The sequence below is a fragment of the Mycteria americana genome, chromosome 4 (assembly GCF_035582795.1).
Source record: "Mycteria americana isolate JAX WOST 10 ecotype Jacksonville Zoo and Gardens chromosome 4, USCA_MyAme_1.0, whole genome shotgun sequence".
Lineage (NCBI taxonomy): Eukaryota > Metazoa > Chordata > Aves > Ciconiiformes > Ciconiidae > Mycteria > Mycteria americana.
In genome coordinates, this window is record NC_134368.1 from 58,324,286 (window position 1) to 58,347,281 (window position 22,996).

The window sequence follows — 22,996 nt, forward strand, 5'->3', positions numbered from 1 at the left end:
AAGGTAGGAAACAAGATGGGCTGGGAGGCGTCAGCACCCTGAACATAGACTCTAAACAGTAACTCATGCCGTAATTTCTCTGAAGGATGTGGCATGCTGCAGAGTTGATGCACAGCAGTATGGGAACACATATCCAGTCTCTAGTGCTCACCTGATTTGCTTTAGTCTTCCACATGCTTTTTTAAAGGTTAACTGCAGGTACTCCAGAATATTTTTTTCTGCCCATCTCATTTTTAGTTCTAATTTTAGGTGCAACTAACTTTTCAGAACATTTGCTTAATCATCAATATCTATCATAAACTTTTTAGATCATTTTGGTTTGGGGAGCTGAGGCATGCTTCTGATTTATTACACATCAATTACACACAAGCTTTTTGAGCTAGATGAGGCTGTTAGGAACAGTTGTCTGCTGGGGAGTGTAACGAGCAGGTAAACTTTGCCATTCATCATTGTCCCCCACCTTTCCCACAGTAAAATTAAGAGCTCATTTTCTCCTAGTCAACCTGGCTGACCCTCAAATTGTTAACAAACCAAAAATAAAGTGTCCTTATATTCATTCGACAGTGTTAGCTTAAATGACTGCATTAGGCATTTAGTATCCTGATAGCTGTCTCCTCTCTTCTCCCTCCCCGCCCCCCCGCTTTTTTTTAAAGGAAAAGCAGCTGTTCTTTGCCCCCAGAGGCTGTATAGAAGTAATACTACCAAGCGCGGACTGCGTTGCATTTGCTTCTGAGCAAAACTGGTTGCATATGTCAGAACTTAATGCCTATCATCCTTGCTTTGCCCCCAGCCCTGTTCTCTCCCTGATGTGTTTTGGGGGAGGGGGCATGGAAGAGGGAGCGATGGTTTGTGTTGGCAAAGAAAAGCAGCAACTGTGCTGCGCAATCACACTTCATGTACAAGGACCCACATAAGCTTACGGGAACTCGACCAGCACAATGCAAGGCGTTCATCCCTTCACCTGCATTCCTGAGCTCAAGACCACCGCACCTATTAGACTTGTGGCTGAAGGACTAGCCTGGCAAACACTTCGCATAACCTTGCCAGCTAGGAGCAGTTCGGCAGGACTTGCGGGATCAGGTCCTCGTTTCTGGAGGTGTGGATTTAAATAACGAAAAGTCACCTGACCCTTTCAAGGAGAGGTCACCTGCCACCCTTCCAAGGAAAAGTGAAGGGAGGCATGTAAAATGCTTCCATTAATTTTCACCGTCTGTAGTAAAGATGTTTACTTACGCTGAAAAAAGTCTCAGCTATGATTTATGAGTTTCATTCAAAGTAGTCCTGTATCTTAGACTTGTCTATAGTTCCCAGCTTTCTAAATCCAGTTGAGTGTGTACTTTACAATGGTGAGCTTTTCATCCACACTGCTTCTTTGTGCACTAAGAGCGTGACTGTGTTACGGACAGACAATAATCAATTAGTGAAACGGTATCTCGTGACTGAGAACATGAAGCGGGCTTTGCGGGAACTGACAACAGCTCTTTTAACTCACCCGTTTCTGTATGTCTCTTAAATGTCCCAAAATATCAAAGGTCTTTCATTAGAGCTTCAAACTCTCTCAAATCCACGTGGGCCACTGGATACCTCGGAAGACTATGAACTGATGTGAGCCGGCAGCAAATGGCAAGTTGCCAGAACGAAGAACAACCGACTGTTTTCGAAGCTTTGAAAATATTTGAAAAGGAAGGACAGAGAGAAGAGTGTTGCAGTTCCCTTTGGGGCTGCTCAAATACCGCTCTTCCAAGTGTCAGCTGCGGGAGTCTGAAAGTCTTAGCGGGAGTTAAAACACAATCTGCCAGTTTTCCCCCCCGCTCTTTTAGCTTGGCGGCAGCGAATTTTCTGTCTCTTCATGTTGCATCTCGCCATAAAGTGGAAAATTTAAACAGGAGAAAGAATTTGCTTTGAATTATTGGAAATTAAAGGAAAGCAGGAATGCCAGCTTGTTCTGGGATCCCAACCCTTTCTCGGCACAGCAATCCCAAGTTTTTATCCAGTCTTGTAATTTGGTTAAAGGGAGAAACCTTCATCTTAGAGCTGTGTTTTTAAACAAACATCCTGTTCACAAAATCTAGACTTTTTACTGGTTTCCAGTTTCCCTGAAACACCGAAGGGAGATTCCACAGAAAGGCAAATGCCTGTCTCCATGTAACAAGCTTTTTTCTCTAGTAGCTCTCTAACTAAATGTTTCTTGTCACAAAATACATAAATTCCCCATATACTGCCCATTTATGCTTAAATGTTAAGAAGTTTGGCTAAATGGCTATAGATAGAAACCATGTCCTATGTAAGCAAGGATGTATCAAGATAAGAAGGAACTCAGAAATTACCTCAGTTGTGTGGAAGCACGAACTAGAGTCCGTCGCTAGATCCTCAGAACACGATTAATAGTGGCCTTCTAAAGAAAAAGCTAAAAACTCTCTTGCCAAGTAATAAAAAGCTAAAATTAGGAAGGGGGAAAAATGACTGTAGCCAAGATGGTAACTACAGAAAATCTGTTTTTCAAGCCAACCGTAAGAAGCTAGGCTGTAACTCCTTGATAAATGCTGGCATGATGTGAAGTGAGTGTCCCTCGATTTACAATTTGTTTGGGCCCTGGGCCATTTTATATAAGATTAGACAATGACCAAGTTCTTTCCAAGCTCGTATGTTGAGTATTCAAAATGAAAATGTAGTCCCACATCTTCATCTCCAACCTAAAACTGAAGGGGATAGCAACAGTACCCGTGCCAAGCTCTCTTGTGTGCTCAGAACCCGTGGCAAGGCAGCACCGGCTCCCACGTTTCATTTCGCTCCCAGAGTTGTGCTTTTATCAAGGTTAGATCTCAACTGCTTTTAGGTCGTCAGCTGGCTCTGGTCATCAAAACACCTCGTCTTTCATCTCTTGTACATCTGGAGAGGCAATTGTTACTATTTTCTCAGATGTAGATTTCAGCACGATAATCCATGCCATTGTTGCGTGTAGATTGCAATAACCCACATGAAAACTGCTCCTGAAGACCACACACGAATGCAGAAAGAAGCTGAATGGCAACCGTAGCTCCAGGGAGCATCTTCTAATACACCTCTAAAAATATATTAGATTCTTATCTTCTGTGGTACCTGAGCAACAGTGGAAGTCAGAAGAGATGTTTGTGCCAGTAGCTCACAAAGTTAAACATCCTGAAGTCAGAGGTTTTAAGGAAACAACCTCCTCTATAAAGCTCTGCTAGAACAATGAGCCTGCTCTGTTCATTTCAATGCAGTTTACACAGTCCCTGTCATGCTGAGGGAATAAAACTGATTTTAGTTACTGGGGAGAAAGCCAAGTTAATTCATACAGGTATTTGAAATATTATATGGGCACATATTATAGCTGCTTGTATAGCAAACATCTGAACTCGGGGAAAATCTAGCAGAATGTGGCACACGTATAAGGTCTCCAAAGAACAGACTGTTGCATTTGCTTTGTGACCTCTGTGCATCTGGTCAGAGAACAAATGGCATGGATGTAGATCCACTCGGGCAGGAGATCCGATGTCACGAACTGGGTTGTTTATTCTGTCTAAGGGGGGAGCATTAATAACAGTCTTCAGTTACACGGGGAGAAAGAAGCCATAGCACGGAAGAAAAAAAACTGCTCCGCAAGTCTGTGGTAGATGGGAAGAGACGAACTAGGGTTATGTTTTAAATGGTAGAAGCTTTCTAATAAGTAAGGCTAATGAAGCACTGCATGTAACGGTGGGTTATTATGCGACCCTCATCTTCAGAGGCCTTTGAAAACAGGTTGGAGTGGACTGGTACAGGTCTGGCTGGTGCTGCCCTGGAGCTGAAGAACAGGGCACTCATCTCCTCAGGCCCCTGAGAAACCTATTTTTGTCATGTATTTATGAGCGATGGGTTTGGTTTGTAAGTCGTGCAAGGCACAAATAGGAAGAAAGAAAAAAATTACAAGTAGGCATGAAAACACATTTTTAAAGCAAATCATGCAAAAATTAAAACAGCACAAGATCTTTCCCAAGCAAGTACCCTTGTTTTGGCTCAACTCCTCCAGCTTCACCATCTGGAAGTAAATCCCCAGAAGGATGTAGGAAACCACGCAGAAGCTGCAGTGGCACGCAGCATCTCGCATACGGACACACGGGTATCTCATGGCTCACCGCCCCTGGCAGGGATCCCCAGCACCTGCCCCTGGGGTACACCGAGGTACACAGTGCACGCTGTGTAGCGTGGGAGCTGTCTCCCGGTGCTGCCTCTCATTTCTCAGCGGCAAAGAATAGTAGCCAAAAATTGAGTTCACTACAGCATCCCAGCATAGGTGTGGCAGAGGCATGAGAAAAACGGAGGAGGAATGTGTATAGGGGTGTAAAGGCTACCATGGTGAGGCCAGTGAAGGGGCTGAAAGCTATGCTTTATCATCTGGACATGTGGGAGCAACAATCAGAGTAATCCTTCGAGTCATCAACCCTTGTCTCTGCATTCTCCCCACTCTCCTCGGTATGACCTTCACCTTCAACTTTTGGAGAAGAAATTTAAGACAACTGTATTTCCTCCAAAATTCTGTTTTCATCAGAACTGGGAGACCAACAGGATTTCCTATTTAAAGTTCAAAGGATAATGGAAAACAGAGCTGTGTAAATAGGCTTTCTGAGGATGCTGCAGCCCACAACGTTTTACTCTCTTCTGTCAGTTCTTCCACCCACGTGCAAACAGGACAATTTTTGATCCTATTTTCTAATGTTACTGTCCCAACCTGATGAAACCCTGAAATCTTTAGCTTGCCAGTGGTTTTTCCTTTGGGTCCTCCCTTTCTTCCTTATAGAACGGGGTGAAGAGAGCTGAGAGAATCTCTTCCACTGCTTCCAGTTCTCAAGGAGGATGTACTACTTACTAGCGAATTACTTAACTCTGCCGACAGCTGTGATGAAATCATCACGGATAACCGACCTTCGACTGGTGTCAGGAAGTCATCAACCCAAGAAATCCATGCTATATCCAGGTCTGAAGCCAGATGGACAAAGATCACAGAAACTGGAAGATAATGATGACACTGACCTCTTGGTAACCTTCCTTAAACGGCAGGTTGATAACATCAAGTGTGTCTTGAAGAACAGTTCAGCCACCAATGGTTGCTTATTCTGGCGTGCTCGCACAGAGGCACGCTGCACTAGAGAGCTCGGTCAGAATAGCATGAGCTGTTCCGAGAACTATTGATCTCGGATGGCTGATTTTAATCAGTGGCCAGTATCATCATTACTGTTTGACACGTGGGGTAGCTGAAGTACTGAGAGGAAAATCGTCCCTCAAATTACACCATTTCTGCAGAAATCAAAACCAGGTCTGAGCACCAGTTGTGCACCTGATAACACCGCCCACCCTACTTTGCCAGCCTTTGCTCAACACACCTAACCTAGCATGATAACTGGCTGAGATGAAGAAAAAAAGAGGCTTGGTTCTGTTTTCCTACCCTAACATGTTTCCTGATGTTGAATCCACAGGCACTGGTGAATTACCTGAATGATGCCCTGTGTGGGTCACAATTTGAAATAATTTTGCTGGCCCAAACTTCACAGGCACACAAGAGAAGTGTCTCATTATACCCAGGCATAGAAGCATCTCACTCAGCACACACTTACTTGAGCATCCCCAGGGTTTAAGAGTGGTACTCCCATCCCCACAGCCTTCCTATTACAATTGTCAACTGTAATGACTCTCAAAAACAGCAAAGGCGAAAGGGTGTTTTAGTTCAGCCTCCCTGTATTTGTGCAAGATGTATAATCGTCAAGATGGTGCTCAAGAAATTGAGCAATACTGGTCTTAGAGTATGTTGGCATACCAACACCCAAGGTAACATCAAACAGGCTAACTTGGGAAGTAATATAGCTCTGTATGATGGCCTGTCAGTATAAACCACCCGGATCCGCCATACTCCAAATCTAAACCACAGAAATGAGCTTACAATCGGCAAGAACAAGCGTAGGTGCCAACATCATCTTAATGTTCTGGTTATTACAGCAGGAAGGTCCTTTCGTCTCTTAAATCCAACCTGGTTCTAAAGCTCGACCTTTCAGGAAACATTTCTAATCTAGTCACTATGGTGGCATTACAAGCGACTTGAAGAGTTGTGTTCTTCTGTTAGAAGTGCTACATGGTACGATTAGGTGCAAAGTTTGTATAGGACATAAATCACAAAAAAATAGGAACTGGAGAGCTGTGTGATGCGATATTATAATTCCTATTTATTTGCATCTTATATTCCTGAATTCATTTCCTTCACATAATTGTTTTTTTTTTCCACCCGTATTGCAGAGGCATTTAATTTTTGCTTCCCTTGATTTTATGCAATTGTTAAAATAGTGCAATTTTTCATGTCTGGGTAGATATTATGCAGAATCCAGTCTTGTTGATGGTTATATAATGTAGCAAGGGGGAATCATTGTGCAGACCAGTTTAGCTTTACTCTCTTGCCCTCTGTATTAAGGTCAAAAATCAAACTGATTCAAGTGCTTTTGCGATTAGGTCATTGCATTGCTGAAATGTAAGAACTGGTGTCAATCAATTGAGGGGGGTTTAGCACTAGTTGATTTAAAAATGCATGAATTATGAGGCTTCTGGCTTGGATAAGATTTAATGAATTATTAATCTTCATATTTCACAAATCCCATGCTCTTCATTCCGTTATATCTGCTTATATCTATATTCGCTAGTCACCATTTTCCCTGTAAAGTAAGGATAAATTAGCTATAAATTAGGTAACAAATTTTAGCCATCCCACATTTTCTTTTCTGTTTGACACAGATTATTCATAGATCTAAATGCCAGAGAAGACAATTATATTCATGTAATATGACCTCCTGCAGAATACAGTCACAGAGTCTCATCCAGTAGTTTCTAGATTAACCCCTTAACTGCTATTTAAAGCTACAATGAGAGAACAATATGTATATTTTAGAAAGAAATATAGCCTTAACTTAAAAAGTTCAAGGGACAGAGAAGGCACGGCATCCTTATGCAAGTTTTTTCCAAAGCATTGCTAATGCACTGAATAAAGATACTATCCAAATGAAGAGACAGCTGAATGCAGTGCAAAAGGACCCCATTGTAAACCATAGAGCCCAGATAACAACAGAGTGTCCTTGTCCTTCTGGGGCCTCCTTTACGTCTGCCTCGAAGTTTCACTGTGTTTTCCTCAGCCACCACACTTGCAGTGGGGCAGCAGTGGTGCTGGTAGGGAGCAGAGCAAATCCTTAGGGCGTGTTGTGGGGTTCAGAACCTCAATTCACCTTGGGCATAAATGCAGTCTCTCTTTCGAACCTGCTTTGGACAACAGGATTAAAATTCTCTCTCATGGGTGCCTTGGCTTCTGAAAAGAGCACGTTTAACCCATATTTAAACAACAGGCCCACACAGGGTTTGGTTTCTGGTGGCATTGTATTTATTACAAACTACCAGCAACCCTAGCTTGGGAAGAATGGCAAACCACCCAGAGTCTGGGCAGGCGTAGTCCTGGTCTTGCCTCTCATTAGTTTCTACGTGGAAGCTTGCTTTGTTTTTCAGTGTATAAACACAGTGCACCTTAAGTGCGAAACATACAGGAAATTCTTAAACTATAGCACAGTTTTCATGTGTGCAACATTTTATCCCAGCAATAATGGAAATGTCTCACTAATAAGGAGCTTTGATGTGTTGCATCGCCCATTAGCCATCTGAGTTAACTGCACATCTTCTCTCCTCTTGTGACATTTGCAGCTTGCTTACAGGTGTTAACCCAAGGCACAGCTGAAGCAACTGTTACTTAGATAGGCCAAAGAAAAATTACATCCACAATAACCACATGGCTATAAATCATGGTGTTGAGCATCATTATAACTGCTTACACGTCTTGTTCCAAAGCTAAAAAAGAGAAAACACTGACACAGAGTTAATCAGAAACAATTTCGCATGTATGCGAGTCCAGATTTAAGGTTTTAGTGCAGAAATTGACCTTTCTGATAATGCCATGTATGAGTGTCCTTAGGAATAACTCTACTCATGCCTTTTCTCGAATTTTCATTCATTCTTGAAATACGAAAAAAAAAATCCCTTCACTTTAGGACCTTTTTCACTTGTTGGAAGTTCAGGATTTAGACCTCTTTGCCAGCAGCATGAGCTTCAGAGGAGAGAAGCAGCTGCACAACAGCACATAATAATACATAGCAAATGAAGCCAGAAGTGACGCCAACTACCGTACCCAGGCGATAGGAGCAGGAGAGCGTAAGCAGAAAGTACAACTTAACCAAACTGGAGTTTGGCAAGACATATAGGTAAATTCACCTCCTGTCTAGAAAGTGCTACAGAGGTTTCTTGTCTGGGAGCAATTTAGACCTCTGTGTCATCTGGCAGTGGCAGAAGGGTACCAGCAGGATGGAGGCTGTGGCAGCGCTCCAGGAACAACCCAGCGAGCCATCAACAAGCTCCTCAGTATCCGACTTCTGCTTTCTTGAGTCTCATCCTGATAATCACTCGAGCACGAGTCAGCTGAGGTCATGATCTGAGGAGGTATATTTCTGCTGGGGAAAAAAACCTCTGAGGAGGTACATTTCTATCCCAGCTAACCCCAGAAGGGGAGACGACCCATCTGACATCCCACCTTTCGGTCCTTTTAGGGCCACGAGTACTCTAACACGGCATCCCCCCACCTACTTTTTCTACTGGGAATCTTGCCCAGCTTTGCAGAAGATTGTATTCCCCTGCAGTGTGTGTATTTGTCCATTCATTCATCTGAGCTGCTTTGCATTCACAAACTCCTCAGATACGGGTGCTATATAAAATAAGGTACGAACCTCTAGAACTGGCTAAAATTAAAGAAGGATTTTCCATGAAAGAAAATGAAATAACTAAGAGTACTTTTGTTGCCACAGATATGTTTGTCGCGCTCATAACAATGCCTTCCACAGTCTTTCAGTGTTCCCGTATTGATAGAGGTGGCAGGAATATGCCAAACTTGCCCATAAAAAAAAAAAAAGAAATAAATCTCAAACTCTCTCTCAGTAGCTAGTTTCCAATTTGTGCCCCATATGTGGCAGGAAATAAATGTACATACATTGCTTGCATCTGAAAAAGTCAAACGGTGGTGGACTGAATTATAACTTGAATGCATATTGGTGGGATGAGATGCTGATCCATTTGCACAGTAATGTGCTATATTTAAGTCACGCATCGTGGCATCTTCAAAGAGGCCAGTCATAATTATGATGGATTAGACTGCAGAGTCAGTCCTAGATGCAGTAATTGTTTCACAGATGCTGCTGATGTGACTTGAATTTCTAATGAATTATAGCTGAAGAAAAATATGTGGATACATGGTCTGGATAAAATACAGTTATGGGAAAGAGAAAAAAGGCTAACTGCTACGCTTAGGGAAAGGTAGATTTACTTTGAGAGGCAGACAGTTCACCCCACAACAATTATAAAGAAGAGCACAGAGACTTTGTAAGGTGCAACCAGGTCTGTTTAATAGTAGCATCAAGAATATCTTCATGGTGTCTCAGTTAAAACCAGTAATAAAGGTATTGCTGCCATTTGTCTTTTGCCAATTTTAAATTACAAATAATTGCTGTGATTTGTAGCTGCTTGAGCAAGATTTGTACTCAGGTGTGATGCGAGGATTGTGAGTAACTGAGTGTAGACAGAGAGAAAGAAGTGTAATGCAAAGTCACCACAATCTTAGATGCATTTCAAAGAATGCAAATCTAGCACTTTTAATCGATGAATTAACTTTGTATTTTAAAGAACCAAATGATGCCCGTGTCCTTTGCAATGTCTAACACCAGTGCCTTTTATACTGGAGGTGATAGGAATTTGGGGAAACTGGCTGACTCATACCATGAGGTCTTTGAGAATACCGTGAATTATAATCCATGTCACACAGTGAAGATAACCTCGTGTTTTTTTGAGGACGGCATGAACCTAAGACTTTTCTGAAGCACAGATGTGCTCCTTCGAGGGGTTTGCAAGCTAAGTTTAGAGAAGTCTTCTAAACAAAAAGGTGTTTTTACCTATCAGTAAGGAGTTGAGAAGAAAGAGTGTCTGGGAACTCTCGGAAAGAATTTAGTTGCAACCCACATGGTACACCAGAACACAAGCAGCAAGGCAGACTTTGAGGGTGAGAGGAAGTTTCTCACGGCTCAATCACACAGACTAAAACTTTTTTAAAGAAATAAATATTTTAGAAGCAGCTTGACAGCACAGTGTTAATTACTATGGTGCCTTTTATTTCATTTCATACTTGAGAAATAGAGCAGCCTACACACTCATGTCTGAGTTGTGGTTCGGCTGCAATTTCTAGGTATGAAAGGTGTGAAGGCAAAGAATGGTTTCCAAATTAGGCTGACATTTTATTTTTGAAACACTCTGGGAGCATCATTGTGCCACCCGGCCTAGAATGACACATCAGAGAAATCCTTTTCACGCTGCTTTCTGTTAAGCGTGGAATATCATCTCCCTGGGAAAGCTGCAAAGGCTCGTGTCTTGTGGTACTTTAAAGCTAGGTTGGGAAATAATACTGAAATATATCTAGAAGGGAAGAAGCCTACCTTACCTTGTCAGGAAAATAGGTAAGATGGACAAACATTCTTTTCCATCTCCCTATTCTTAGCTTTCCCTTCAAAAGGTCTTTTTTTAAAGTACTGTTACTTGCAGAGAGAACTTCTCTACTTCTGTCGTACAAAACATAAATTGAGTGCAGAAAGAAAAGAAAAAAAACTTCAGGAGGTCAAAATTAAATCTGAAACCAAGTTTGGGATAAGGAGGAAGTGGATACAAGTCATCATATAGGTGCTTGCCAGTCAAAATGTGTTTGAATTGTCCTGATACTGAAATCAGAGCTGCAAGCAGAAGAGATTCTGCTGGATGTAATGAATCTCATGAATTAATATTACTTTTAGAAGCATTTTAGAATCATATTACTCAACTGAGTAAGGCAATACTGCACTGAAAACTGTATAAATTAGATGTTCTTTAGCATTTAAAAAAAGAAAAAGATTAGTGTAGGATAAATACATAAGCAGAGCAACCATGATGGGAGAAATTTTTCAGTGTAGTAGTTCTTCTTATGTAGTGGCAATACCAGCCATGTGTAGTGCTTCTCCTAACTTTGCAGTCCAACCAAGGATGACGTGGTAGTGGAGAACCCTTCGGATTCCTCTTTATGCAAACTAAAAATAAAAGCTTCAGGACAAAGACACGCATGAGTCCAGATTTTCTCTGTGCAATCTCACATCTGTAAGACCCTCTGTCAGTCTGTCTTCTGTCATTTGTGACTGGTTGAGAACCATAAAGCCAACAAAGAATAAATTACAAGCAGAGTCAAACAAGGGCTTTATCTATGTTAACTGGGATTGTGAATCCTGGGAAGATCCATGTGAACAGGATTAGCTTGTCATTATATGGAATTTGTTCACTGCACATTGTCAGTACTTTTATCCAACAAAAAACTTCATTTTATAAATAAAATATAGAAAGTATATGAGAAAATGGGATTTTCCTTCCAAACAAAGAAGAAAAAAATCCTAGCTCCACAGCTGTGGGGCTCAGTTCAAAACCCAAATGCACAGTTTAAGCCATGCTTGATGTCTGTATGTAAGTTTGAAAGGATATTAATACCTGAAAAAATACCACTTCCATCAAACCTTTCAGAAATCTCTCGATTTGTTTCTGTCAACATTACCAAGATGTTGATGAACAGTAAGAGTTCCTATGGACAGCAATCAAGCGTGGCTTTGTCTCACATGTGTATCGTGCCACTTGCATGGTCTTTAGGAATGCCGGTTTTAAAAGACCTTGTCAGACAGCTGAAGACAGAAAAAAGGAGGTTTTCCCCTCTAATTGGCAAGCTTGGTGGCAATAATCCTTCAAGTCACACAAAAGAGGTTTGGCACACTTAATCAAATAACAAGATTAGCACCAAGTCTGGGAACCATGGTTTCGGCATGACTTTCTGCCTTGCCACTGAGAAAAAGTGACGACAGAGGAGTCTGTGCAAATCATTCAAAAGCGGAGAATATTTTTTGCACCATTAGGAGAGATTTTTTTGGTCAAATCTCTGCTTGTGTGTTAAATGGGGGTAAGGAGCCACTCTATTTTCACTCTCTTTTCATCTTGAAGAACAAACCTTCAAGAAAAAGGGAGACACAGGGCTGCAAAGTGTGATAGGATAGTGAAACACCCCTCAGGTGTGCCTGCGAGCTCATGTTGTGTGTGGGAGCTGGTCAGGACAATGGGTGCTTGAATGCTGCAGGAATTGTCGGTAATTGGCTGTCCCTCAATGGAAACTAAAATTGACTTAGATTCTCTCCTGTTTCTTTTCTCTTTCAGATACGTTCAGAGGGTAGCCTTGTGGATGGCCCCGGAGCAGGCCAGATGGAACAGGACAGAACCAACCATGTTGACGGCAATAGATTGAGTCCATTTCTAATACCGCAATCTTCTCACGTTTGCCAGGCAGAGCCTTCTACGGTGAAGCTACAGAATGGAAGTCCAGCAACAGAGAGGCCTGAAGTTGAAATAAATGGAGACCACAAGCGGCTATTCATTAAAAGCAACTATGGAGTGCCCCACCTGAAGGGAAGTCCAAACAACCGCGTTAGCCCCGACCTTTTACAAGAAAAGAAAGTCTATTCCAAATATATGCAAAATGGTGGGATAAAACGCACTTTTAGTGAGCCCTCTCTGTATGGACTTCATGAAAGCAAGAAAGTGAAACAAGACAAAGAGGTAAATGGAGAAAAAGCTGAGCCAGAGGATAATAATGAAAAACTAAGAGTCTCCAATTGTTACAGTGAGAAGAAACACGAGAGTTTTACAGGACAAGAAAATGAAGTTTCAGATTTGATACAGTCTACAAGATACAACGGTGGTGGTTCAGAAAACCCTCATGACCTCCTGATTCAGGATGAGCAGGAGCGGGAAAACATTCATTGCCACAACAGGGAAATTGTCTTACTACTTAAGAACAAGGCGGTGCCAATGCCTAATGGTGCTACAGTTTCTGCCTCTTCCATGGAAAGCATGCATGGTGAACTCCTGGAGAAAACACTGTCTCAATATTATCCAGAACATGTTTCCATAGCAATGCAGAAGAACACATCTCATATCAATGCCATTACCAGTCAGGCTACTAATGAGTTGTCCTATGAGACAACGCATTCATCCCATACCTCAGGGCAGATCACTTCTCCACAGACCTCAAACTCTGAGCTGCCTCAAGTGCCAGCTGTAGTGGTTACTGAGGTCTACAACACAGAAGACTCCAGTAAACCACCTGTATTGCCAGGTAGCTGTTCACTTCAGAAACCAGAACTACAGCTACAGCAACAGATTCCAGGCTATGATCCACACCAGTTACCCGTAGGAAACAGTACTGTTCGTGGAAGCATAGGGCAGGTTCCCAACCAAGACCTCTCTCTAAGTTCCAGCAGTAACCTGCAAGCTCAGAGCGCCACTATGGAAAGGTTTTCTGAGCAAGCAGAAAAAAATGGTGCTTTCTTTAAACAGAACTCAATGTTTCACAAAGATTCCTCCGCTCCTCCTGCTCCGGAAATGAACAGTGCACTGTCCGTCATGGTGCGAGAAGGACACCATTCCTATGACAACAGATGTGATGAAACTCTTCCTGGGGAGATAAAGAATGAAGGGCAACAGCAGGGACCAATGTCAGAAAGTCCCGGCCTCAGCCAACAACAACTTCACCCTCAGCAGAGACTTCCGCAGCAGGCACAAACGTCACAACAAGATGTCAGTGAAAGCAACCCGCAAGCTGCTGTGGCCGCCTCAATTCAGCAGCGCCCAGAAGAAATTACGCCGGCGTCAGAGCCTCCCCTCCAAAACCTGCAAGCGCGCGGAAGTGAGTGTGAGTTGCAGCAACACTATCAGCATTTCCCAGGACAGAGAGAACCTGAGATTCCTCCTGACAAAGAAAAGGACCAAGTGAAAGAGCCTGTGCAACAGGCTCAACGTTACTCAAAACCAGCCTGGATAGAACTGGTTTCCACCCAGTTCCGCCAGGGAGAGCCTCCCCAAAAGCCCAGCGAAGCATTATTGCGATCAATTCTTCAGTTCCAGGCAAACACAGCCAAAACAGCCTATACAAAACAGTATGCTGGAAGTCCTGATGCATTGAAGGGGCCTTCAGGACAGCCCCAGAGCCAGAAGATAATGCAACAGGAACAAATTCCTCTGCTGTACAAAAGCGAGACCTCCCAGCTGCAGCCGCATCCCACAGCTGACCAGCAGCTGCCGTTCCAGAAACACTCACCGCAGCCACAGCTCACAAAGATGGATTCCCTGCTCAAGTCCCAAGTGCAGCAACACCCTCCACAGCAGCTCCATTTCCAGCAAAGACCAGAACAACAGGCCGAACGGCCTTTAGGGGCCCCATTGAAACAGCAGCACTTGAATCCCCAGCCAGGGGAAAACGAGCAATTCTTGCATTCACACATTTTGCAACAGATGCTTCAAAAACAGGCACAGCAGGTGCAACTGCTGTGCAGTCCACAGCTAACCCCAAACCAGCAACAGGCTCTGCAAATGAAAAATAAAGACCTGCCCCAAACCATTTCCCACTCCCAAAGCAATGCTGAGCAGCCGCTAGACAGGACATCCTTCAATCAGCTTAAAGTAGATGAATGTTTTCAAACTGGGAATAAGTACATGAAATCAACTGCATTCCCACTGCATAACCGTCAGCTAGGCCTGGAGCAGGTACAGAGCATGAACAACAAAGCTCCCCTTTACACTCAGAAAGCAAACGCTAGTCTGCAGCATCCCTGCCCAAACAATGTGCACTTGATTTCTGAGAAGAAAGAAAACGCTGCGAATATGGAACGCTTTGGAGCCAACAAAATGCAGGACTTGCAACATGTGCAGTATTTTTCAAATAACTTGACCGCAAAGCAAGATGTGAATCACTGTTTTCAAGAACAAGAGCAACAGACACAACAAGCTTCAGTTATACAGCTACCACCACTCCAGCAAACACAATGCTACGGTGGTAGTGTGAACCAAGATCTCCCGAGCCAACAAGCTACGCAGATTCCTCAGCGGTACTTACCACACAGCCAGCAAACTGCCCCACACTCCCAAGACCAGAGAGGCTGTCATTTGCAGTCCCAAGCCCCTAAGGATTTTCAAAAGCATGCTGCTCTAAGGTGGCATCTCTTGCAAAAACAGGAGCAACAAGCATACCAGCAACCCAAAACCGAGATTGGTCCCAGTGCAGCGCGCAAGCCTATAAAAATCGAGGCTGGCACAAAGTCTAATGTCTGCATGCGTCCATCAGCTGGACAGCTGGAAAACAAAATGTGGAAAAAAACAATTAAACAAGAGAATCAGCACTTTGGCTGCGAGAACATGCAACAAAAGAGCATCATTGAGACAATGGAACAGCAGCTAAAACAGATACAGGTCAAATCACTGTTTGATCACAAGACTTTTACTATCAAGTCACCTAAACATGTGAAGGTTGAAACCGCAGGCCCTATTACCATCCTATCGAGAAATACCAGTGCTGCAGATTTTGACACTCAGACCCCAATCTTAGATCAGCAAGCAAACTCGTCTGCTGAGAAAACCCCGACCAAAAGAACAGCTGGAACTGTTCTCAATAATTTTTTAGACTCACCTTCCAAGCTATTGGATACTCCTGTAAAAAATTTATTGGACACACCTGCCAAAACCCAGTATGATTTCCCATCTTGCAGCTGTGTTGGTAAGTGCCAAGATGTACTAAAAACATACTAGTTCACAGGAAGGAAATGAGCCTTCAAGTTGGGATCACGGGGTTAGTTGGATGTTTTTGTTGGAGAAATTTTGGGTTGGTTTTTTTTAGAACAGCAATTAGTAAAGACTTATAAAATTGCAATTTTATACACTTATGCCTACTCCACTTATCCAACCCTACAGATGGGCCCTTTCTCAATATTTCATAAAGCAATTACCTATTTGCTTTTTCAGTCAGAATGCTTATGGCCAGTAATGTATCTCCTCACATCCATTCTCCTTGAGCAGTAGACATGTAATGACAACATGTTGATAAAAAGTAGATCATAACTTTATAATCTAATTTATTCATCAAGGTTAGATATAGCATTTATAAAATATGTCCTGGGTCCAAAACTTGAGATCCTTACACCATTTTTTGCTCTAACAGTGAAATTGCTTAAGTTTCCCTCACTCAGTAAAGCCTAAGCAAAGAAGGGATGACAAATTATTCCTCACTTGTTGCAAGAGTTTATCCTCCCTGTCATGTACTTGTCTCCTGCAAGGCTAAAGAGATCAGCAGTTTCTTAGAGAAGCTACACAAGCAGCACCAAAAAAGCAGCGAGGGGGACCCTCAGTGTTTCTTCATGGCACACCCGATCTCCAAAAGCTGGAAGAGCAGAGCAGAGGGAAGCAAAGTAGAGTGACAGACAGGCCCTGTAGCCAAGCTTCCATACAGCACTGACACTGCACATAGCCAGGTCTAGCAGACACTTTCACACTCTACTGGATAAATTATTCAGGCTGAGACAAAAGGTTTCAGGCTGAGACAAAAGGTTCAGCACCAAAAACGGAAAAAAAAAAATCCTTGTTATAGTTTCACTTACTGGGATTTCGTACCAACTATAAAAGAGGGAAGTTGAACCAATGCTCCTCCAAAACTGCAAAATGGACCTTTTTGCCTTTTTGAATGCTTGGGGCCATGTCTCAGAGATGATCCATGGGAACAAAAAGAGGTGGTAGTGGATTTCCAAAGCTCCCAGAAAGAAAACTGGAAGACAGTTCCTTGCTGTTCCTTGTTGTTTTATAAGAAACAACCTACAAAATGTAGGTTTTTTGAAAACACTGAAGTTTTTGGGGTTTTTTTTCTTGAGATGGTTTCTGCAATGTAGCTGGCACAAGTTTTTCTGGCAATCATTTCATTATTCTCACTATTTTTTTAGCCAGTACTGCAACTGCTAACTAAGCAAAAGAGCTTATTCTCCGCTTGCATTTTAATTCTTCAGTCTTAGCAGACCCTCTAGGAAATAAAGGAGCATAAAACTTAGTTCCTGTCCTCTTTGAAGAAGCCAGTGCCACAGCATAATCAATACAGTTTATTGCTCTTTCCTACCGATACTTGTCCTTAGGAAGATTAAATTAAGCCATTCCCCTACGGACACGTTCAGGTTTATAGCATACCTTCATCATGCTTCTGGAGGCTGTACGTCAAGAGCAGCACCACCTCATCCAGCCTTTGGAGTTAGCATGGCAGAAAGCATAAAGTCAGCCCTCAGACAAGTCAGCACAGCTCCACCATCTCCTCCTGAACCCAAGCAGAGCCTGGCCGTTTCTTTTTCACTGCTGGAGCCTGTCTCCTGGTATCAAACCAAGCATATATTGTGAATGCTGACATAGTCCTACTTACACACAGAAAACTGAGGCCACATTCTTAGCCTACAAAATTTTGACTAAGCCTTGTGCAGGATTTCTTTCAGCAAACCTGCTTTTTTTTCATTTCACAGAGTCTTTCTGTGAGTGGCAGAAATTCTCTATGTAACCACTGGCCACTTTCTTAAGCTGTAGGTTCCTACACTGTAACATGTCTGCTGAAAAACAAGTACTGTACAGCTCACTAACGTCAATATTTACCGCTGTTATCCCATTTATCCTCCTTTCTAGATACTGGGAGAGGAGGAAGTGGGAGAAGGAGAAACAATTGTTCGGTGATAACAGGAAAATGGCTTTTGAATTTCAGTGTAGAGCCCGAGATGTGAAACAACTGTTTGTGCTAGCAAAAAGCACACAGCCCGTATCACGGCTGTTTGCAGGATTAGCCACGTGCTTTGCATGTTTTGTACAAATTGTGTGGGCATACTTTAGACATAAGTGTTTGAAAACTCTGACCCCAGACCCATACACCAGTATTCTAATGAGCTAGATGTAAGCTTTGCAATGTGACTTTTTACATTAAAGAATTAAGCTTCGAAGTAATAACCTTTATTTTGTTTTAAACAGAGCAAATTATTGAAAAAGATGAAGGTCCTTTCTATACCCATCTAGGAGCCGGTCCTAATGTGGCAGCTATTAGAGAAATCATGGAAGAAAGGTAATTAGTGCAAAGGCACAGGGCAGATGAACATTTATCCTTTTGTGGATGTCAGAATTTTTCCAGCTTTTGCACATAAAGAAATAAACAATTGCAAATCAAGTAATTACTTGTAGGCCGAGCTACTCCAGTGTTGCCAACATTACGCGCTGTGCTATTCACCAGAGAGTCACAATATTTGACAGGGCTAATAGTCTGCTGGCTGGCACAGACTGCGCACTTTGAGACAGATGCCAGCAAACCCAAGCAGGAACAAGTATTCACCAGCCTGCCAAGCAAGACGGTTGGCAACGGCTGCAAAAGCAGGCATGGACCTGGTGTTCCCTCTGGGTAGGAGAATGCCAAGGTAGAAGGAAGATGGAGAGCAGAATACCAAACTCCAAAGTTACCTCCCCTCACCCCGCCCCCCCCAATTTACTAAGTATATACTACAACCCTAAAGGGCTAAATCTAACTCAGTCACCTCCAGAGGAGTGCCACAAAGTTGTTGGTAGGACTTCAGCCCAAGAATCAATAAGTTGTTTTGTGAAAAAACATCCCCCTTCCTTGGAGTATGGCACAAAACCAGCCTTATCTTGATTGTGGACAATCCCTGTATCGTGTTGCATCCCGTGATATATTTATTACATCAACAGCAACCAAACCAGGAATTTTGAACGGCACAGAATGGTTACCTAATCTGTGCTATTTAAAAATATGTGTAAGTGCAAAATCCACCAGCCTTTCTAAGGTATTTAAATTAAAAACTGTCACAAAAGTGACTTCTGCACTGTGAATTCTGCATTACTTGTAGCTTTTGGTGTGCATAGACATTAACGGCCAGATTTTAGAGGTACCTGGGAATTCAGTTGTCCTCTGAACAAACAAGCAAACAAAAAGCTCCCCAGTAAGTCAGAGGCAGATGGGAATTTGATTTGTTAAATCCCACCTTAAAAATCTCGACTCCAGAACTGCAAAGAAGCTCCAGCTAGTTGCAGAACCAAAAGCAAATGGGCATTATCGCAGTGCTGTGTCTGAGCTAAGGAGCGCCGTTTCTTAGCAAGGTCTGTTAGCTTGTGCTCGTCACTGCATGACCGTGGGCTACTTAGGGCCTATTAAACCCTTCAGATTACCTCTAAGTCCTAAGAGCCTTTCTCTTTCTTGGCACCTCCCTCCCTGTGACTCCTGTGTGGGGCTTGCCCCAATACTTGTTTTCAGCTTCATGAGCAGCTCGAATGCATGTAAGCTACATAAATCAGCTTCTTCCTGCAAAGGGGGAGTGAATACTGACCCTCCTGAGAAGCTTCTTACAATTTGTTACCTCCAGAGCTCTCATTGACTGGTTAATTCTTTAGTATTTACAAATAATAAATAAAAGAGGAAGGTCATTCATGTCATGATGTCAATTATTAGAGATGAAACTTTTTTCATTTCTTTACTTTGGAATGTAATTTTTCATCCTTAATATTGACCTCACCTTTTTTCTTTTTTTTTCTTTTTTTCTTTTTTTTTTTTTTTTTTTTACATTTAATTTCATTTCATGTTGGCAGAAGGAAATCCTGAGAGATTATAGATAACATGCATCTACTCAGCCAGGTTCAGCAGAGTATAGCAGCAGCCACTTGAACAATGGCTAGTTTTCAGCTGTTCATATGGTATGAACTGTGCGATTCCCTGACTAAAGAACTGCAGAACTCCTCCTTGTTAGTTAATTTTGTATCCCTAAGTAAAAAAACCACTTAACTATAAAGATACTCTTAAGCACATGTGTGCAGTTGGTGACACTAATCACAACTGAAGCACTTTTAAATGGGCTTCCCATGAATATGGATTGACTTTTAAGGTATCAGCACTGTCAAACAAACCAGGATTTGGATTTAGACTTGCAGTTAATATTTTAGCTGTACCAGAACAAATTTCTTGCAGAATCCATGGTGGATACATACATTTTGCCTCTTCCTTCTCCCAATCCCTACTTCATGCTCAGTGAGTTTTGCTCCTGTTTTAAAGCCAATCAGCTTTGTCCTGAAAGCAAGCATGACAAACATCAGGCACAAATTCCTTTGTGACAGTTGAAAAGATTTGAGACAAAGTCCATTTCATTTCCAGTGTGTAATGTACAACATATTTCTATAGCAGCATCCGCACAGTTGTCCTGCAATCCAGATTAGCAAACTGATAGAAAATGTTAAGATTTAAAAATGTTTTTTTAATGTGGTTAATTAAAGAAACAAATGTATACTAACATCCAAGCCTAAGTAGGAAAAAGTGACCTAACAGTTGCCTGCAGAACATGTGTAGTACAACTTGATTTTATTTGTATAATTTCCTGTGACACTGAGATTTCACAATGAGATCACATCTAAAAATAAGCATTTTTCATTTCCTTTACAGGACAGAAGTTTAAATACAAATATTTGCTCTTAAATATGTCACCAAGATTTTAGTGCAAAAACAAGAGGGATGAAAGGTCAAAAGTTCTCAAGGCATCATTAAATGGCTGCATAACAGGAAGGAACTATCTTGATTGCTCTGTAGGTAACAGGCAAAGAACACAGAGATTGTGATTTAGTCCCCACACTTGGTTATTTTAAACAAACAAACAAAAAAAAACAAAAAAAAAACCCAAAAAAAGGTAATGCCGATGAGAGCGGCAGAATTCAAGAAACGGTGATGGAAGTGCAATTTGCCCAGTCCCTGAAATGCAGCGGAGTCAACATAGTAGCTGCATCTGTAGTGTGGCAGACACTGAGGCTTCTAATGCACAGCCTCATTTGAGACCTGGTGTGCTCTAGGGCTCGGCTGGTGGGCACCCCCCAGCTGCAGCAGCCCGGGGAGAGGCCTGGCCAGAGAACATGCCTGGAAATGGCTTAACAGGTCTGATGCTTTTTATTGATTCAAGATTTGCTTCACTTAGCGTTTGCCACATATTTCCACCTGGTCCATCAGAGGACGTGGAAAGTGGATCCCGTTTGCTCTGGGTAACAGCACTACTTGCATGTGGGGCTAGATTCTGCCTTGATGGCATTATCACCTTGATTAAGTGCTTCGGCCAGTGCCGAGCTTGCCCACCTCGGTCACAAGAAGACACACACAAACGGCATCATTTGAGGGCACCTTGTGATCCTAATTCTGCATAGAAGTCAGGCAGAAGTAAATAAGTAGCAATTTATGAGCAGATGATAAAGTAAAGGAAATAGATATGATGCAAATTAATCATGACTTAACTGATTCGCACTGTATCTAAGCCAGAAACAAGCACAGAAAATTAATAGAGTACTGCATGCCAGCTGTTCCATGACAATTTAATTATATACATTTCAGAGTAGTAACTTTAAGTTTAACCCAGAAATTAAAGAAAAATGTAAAATTCCTCCCCAAAATAGAGAGACTTCATGTCCACTTTTCAAAATGTCATTATAACAAATTCTCTACAGAAACAATTAAAAGGTTTGGGAATATTAATGTGATATGGATAATTTTTACTCATCCGTGATATATTAAAGACATTTGCCTCTCTTAACATATCAATCCACCACTATAATAAAATCAGCAAGATAAACCGCATTGCACATCCCTCGCTGTAATTCATAGTGTTTATTTTTTAAGATAAGACTGGCAAATGTGCTCCATCTTTTCAGTGTTCACGTAGAACCAAATGAATCTGCTTATTGTACCTACTTTTGTTTGTTTAAGATTTGGACAGAAGGGTAAAGCTATAAGGATTGAGAGGGTTGTCTACACTGGGAAAGAAGGCAAAAGTTCTCAAGGATGTCCAATTGCTAAATGGGTAAGTAAGTGATGTACATAAATGTTAAGACAAATCTAGTTCAGTATGATGGTTCACGTAAGCAGACAGCAGTGACATGTCCTTCTGTTAGTTGACACTATGAAACTTAAAATAGCTCAACGGCAGCAGTACTACAGGACGCCTGCTCCCACTCCTGTCTCTCACACTCCGTTTACTTGTTGCATGGAGAACAGCAAGAATAAAATTTGTCTTAAAGGTATGAAAACCTGAGAAGGAAGGCAGTTTTGCTTAGATTTAAGATGCACAACACCAGACATTCTCATTGCTGTTTAATTTTAGCTTACAAATAAGTCCAGTAAGTGCACCACTGTGATGTTTTTAAAATGCACTCCCAGTTCGAGAGAGGCATTAGGCCACCCTCTTAGCAAACACTGTCGTACTTTGGCACAAATTACCGAGTGGTTTGGGTAGGCTGGGGAAAGACAGGATGAGGAAAAACTGATGCTTGATTATAGTCTTTATGCATGCCAGACTGCACCTTTTTTTCAGAAATACCCACAGTGGCACAAGCACTGAGAAGCAAGGACACTCTTTAAACAACATCTACTGCTTTCCTCTCATCACTGTAATGTTTGTAGTAAGGGCAGGTCACAAAACTGAGTGGCCAATTACAAGTTTAGCTGCTTAAGTTTGGGAAGGAAAGGGAGGAAGCTCCCATGTCCAGTTATTTAGTCCCTTCCTTAGCTGCCCGCCTTTCCCTGCATGGCTCCTGCCCTAAGCACAGGAGTCCACCATCCAGCTCTGTGCAGGGAGGCATCTCACTGCTCACTTCCTTTTTCCCACTAATCAAACTGTGCCACTTGTACCATAGCGCAGATTCAGGAGAATGTTCCTGCTGAATCAGAGCATGGGGGATACCTTTACAAAGCTGGTTTCCACCACCATGGCTTTCCATGCCACCAGTCAAGCTTAGCCTCTTGGAGTCAGCTTCATTAAACAGAAAGGGTAGCCCTGGCCCATATCACTAAATGAGAAAAAAGGACCAAGTTGCCAGAAACAAAGAGGAAGACAGAAGTAGAAGTAACCTCCCCACATGCACACTAATGCTGAGGTTTCCTATTTTCTTGCTCTTGACATTAAGAAATACATTGTTTGTGTTGGGGCTCTGGGGGTGTGTGTTGCTGTGC

At 42.3% G+C, this 22,996-nt stretch overlaps 1 protein-coding gene across 1 annotated transcript in view; it reads left to right on the top strand.

Annotated features, from left to right (window-relative positions):
• TET2 (tet methylcytosine dioxygenase 2) overlaps positions 1-22,996 on the top strand; it is a 74,989-nt gene that overhangs the window by 37,966 nt on the left and 14,027 nt on the right. The window contains exons 2-4 of the mRNA XM_075500664.1: positions 12,331-15,721; positions 17,989-18,079; positions 21,755-21,848. Coding sequence (XP_075356779.1) covers positions 12,331-15,721; positions 17,989-18,079; positions 21,755-21,848 — 3,576 coding nt within the window. The remainder of the gene's footprint in view (positions 1-12,330; positions 15,722-17,988; positions 18,080-21,754; positions 21,849-22,996) is intronic.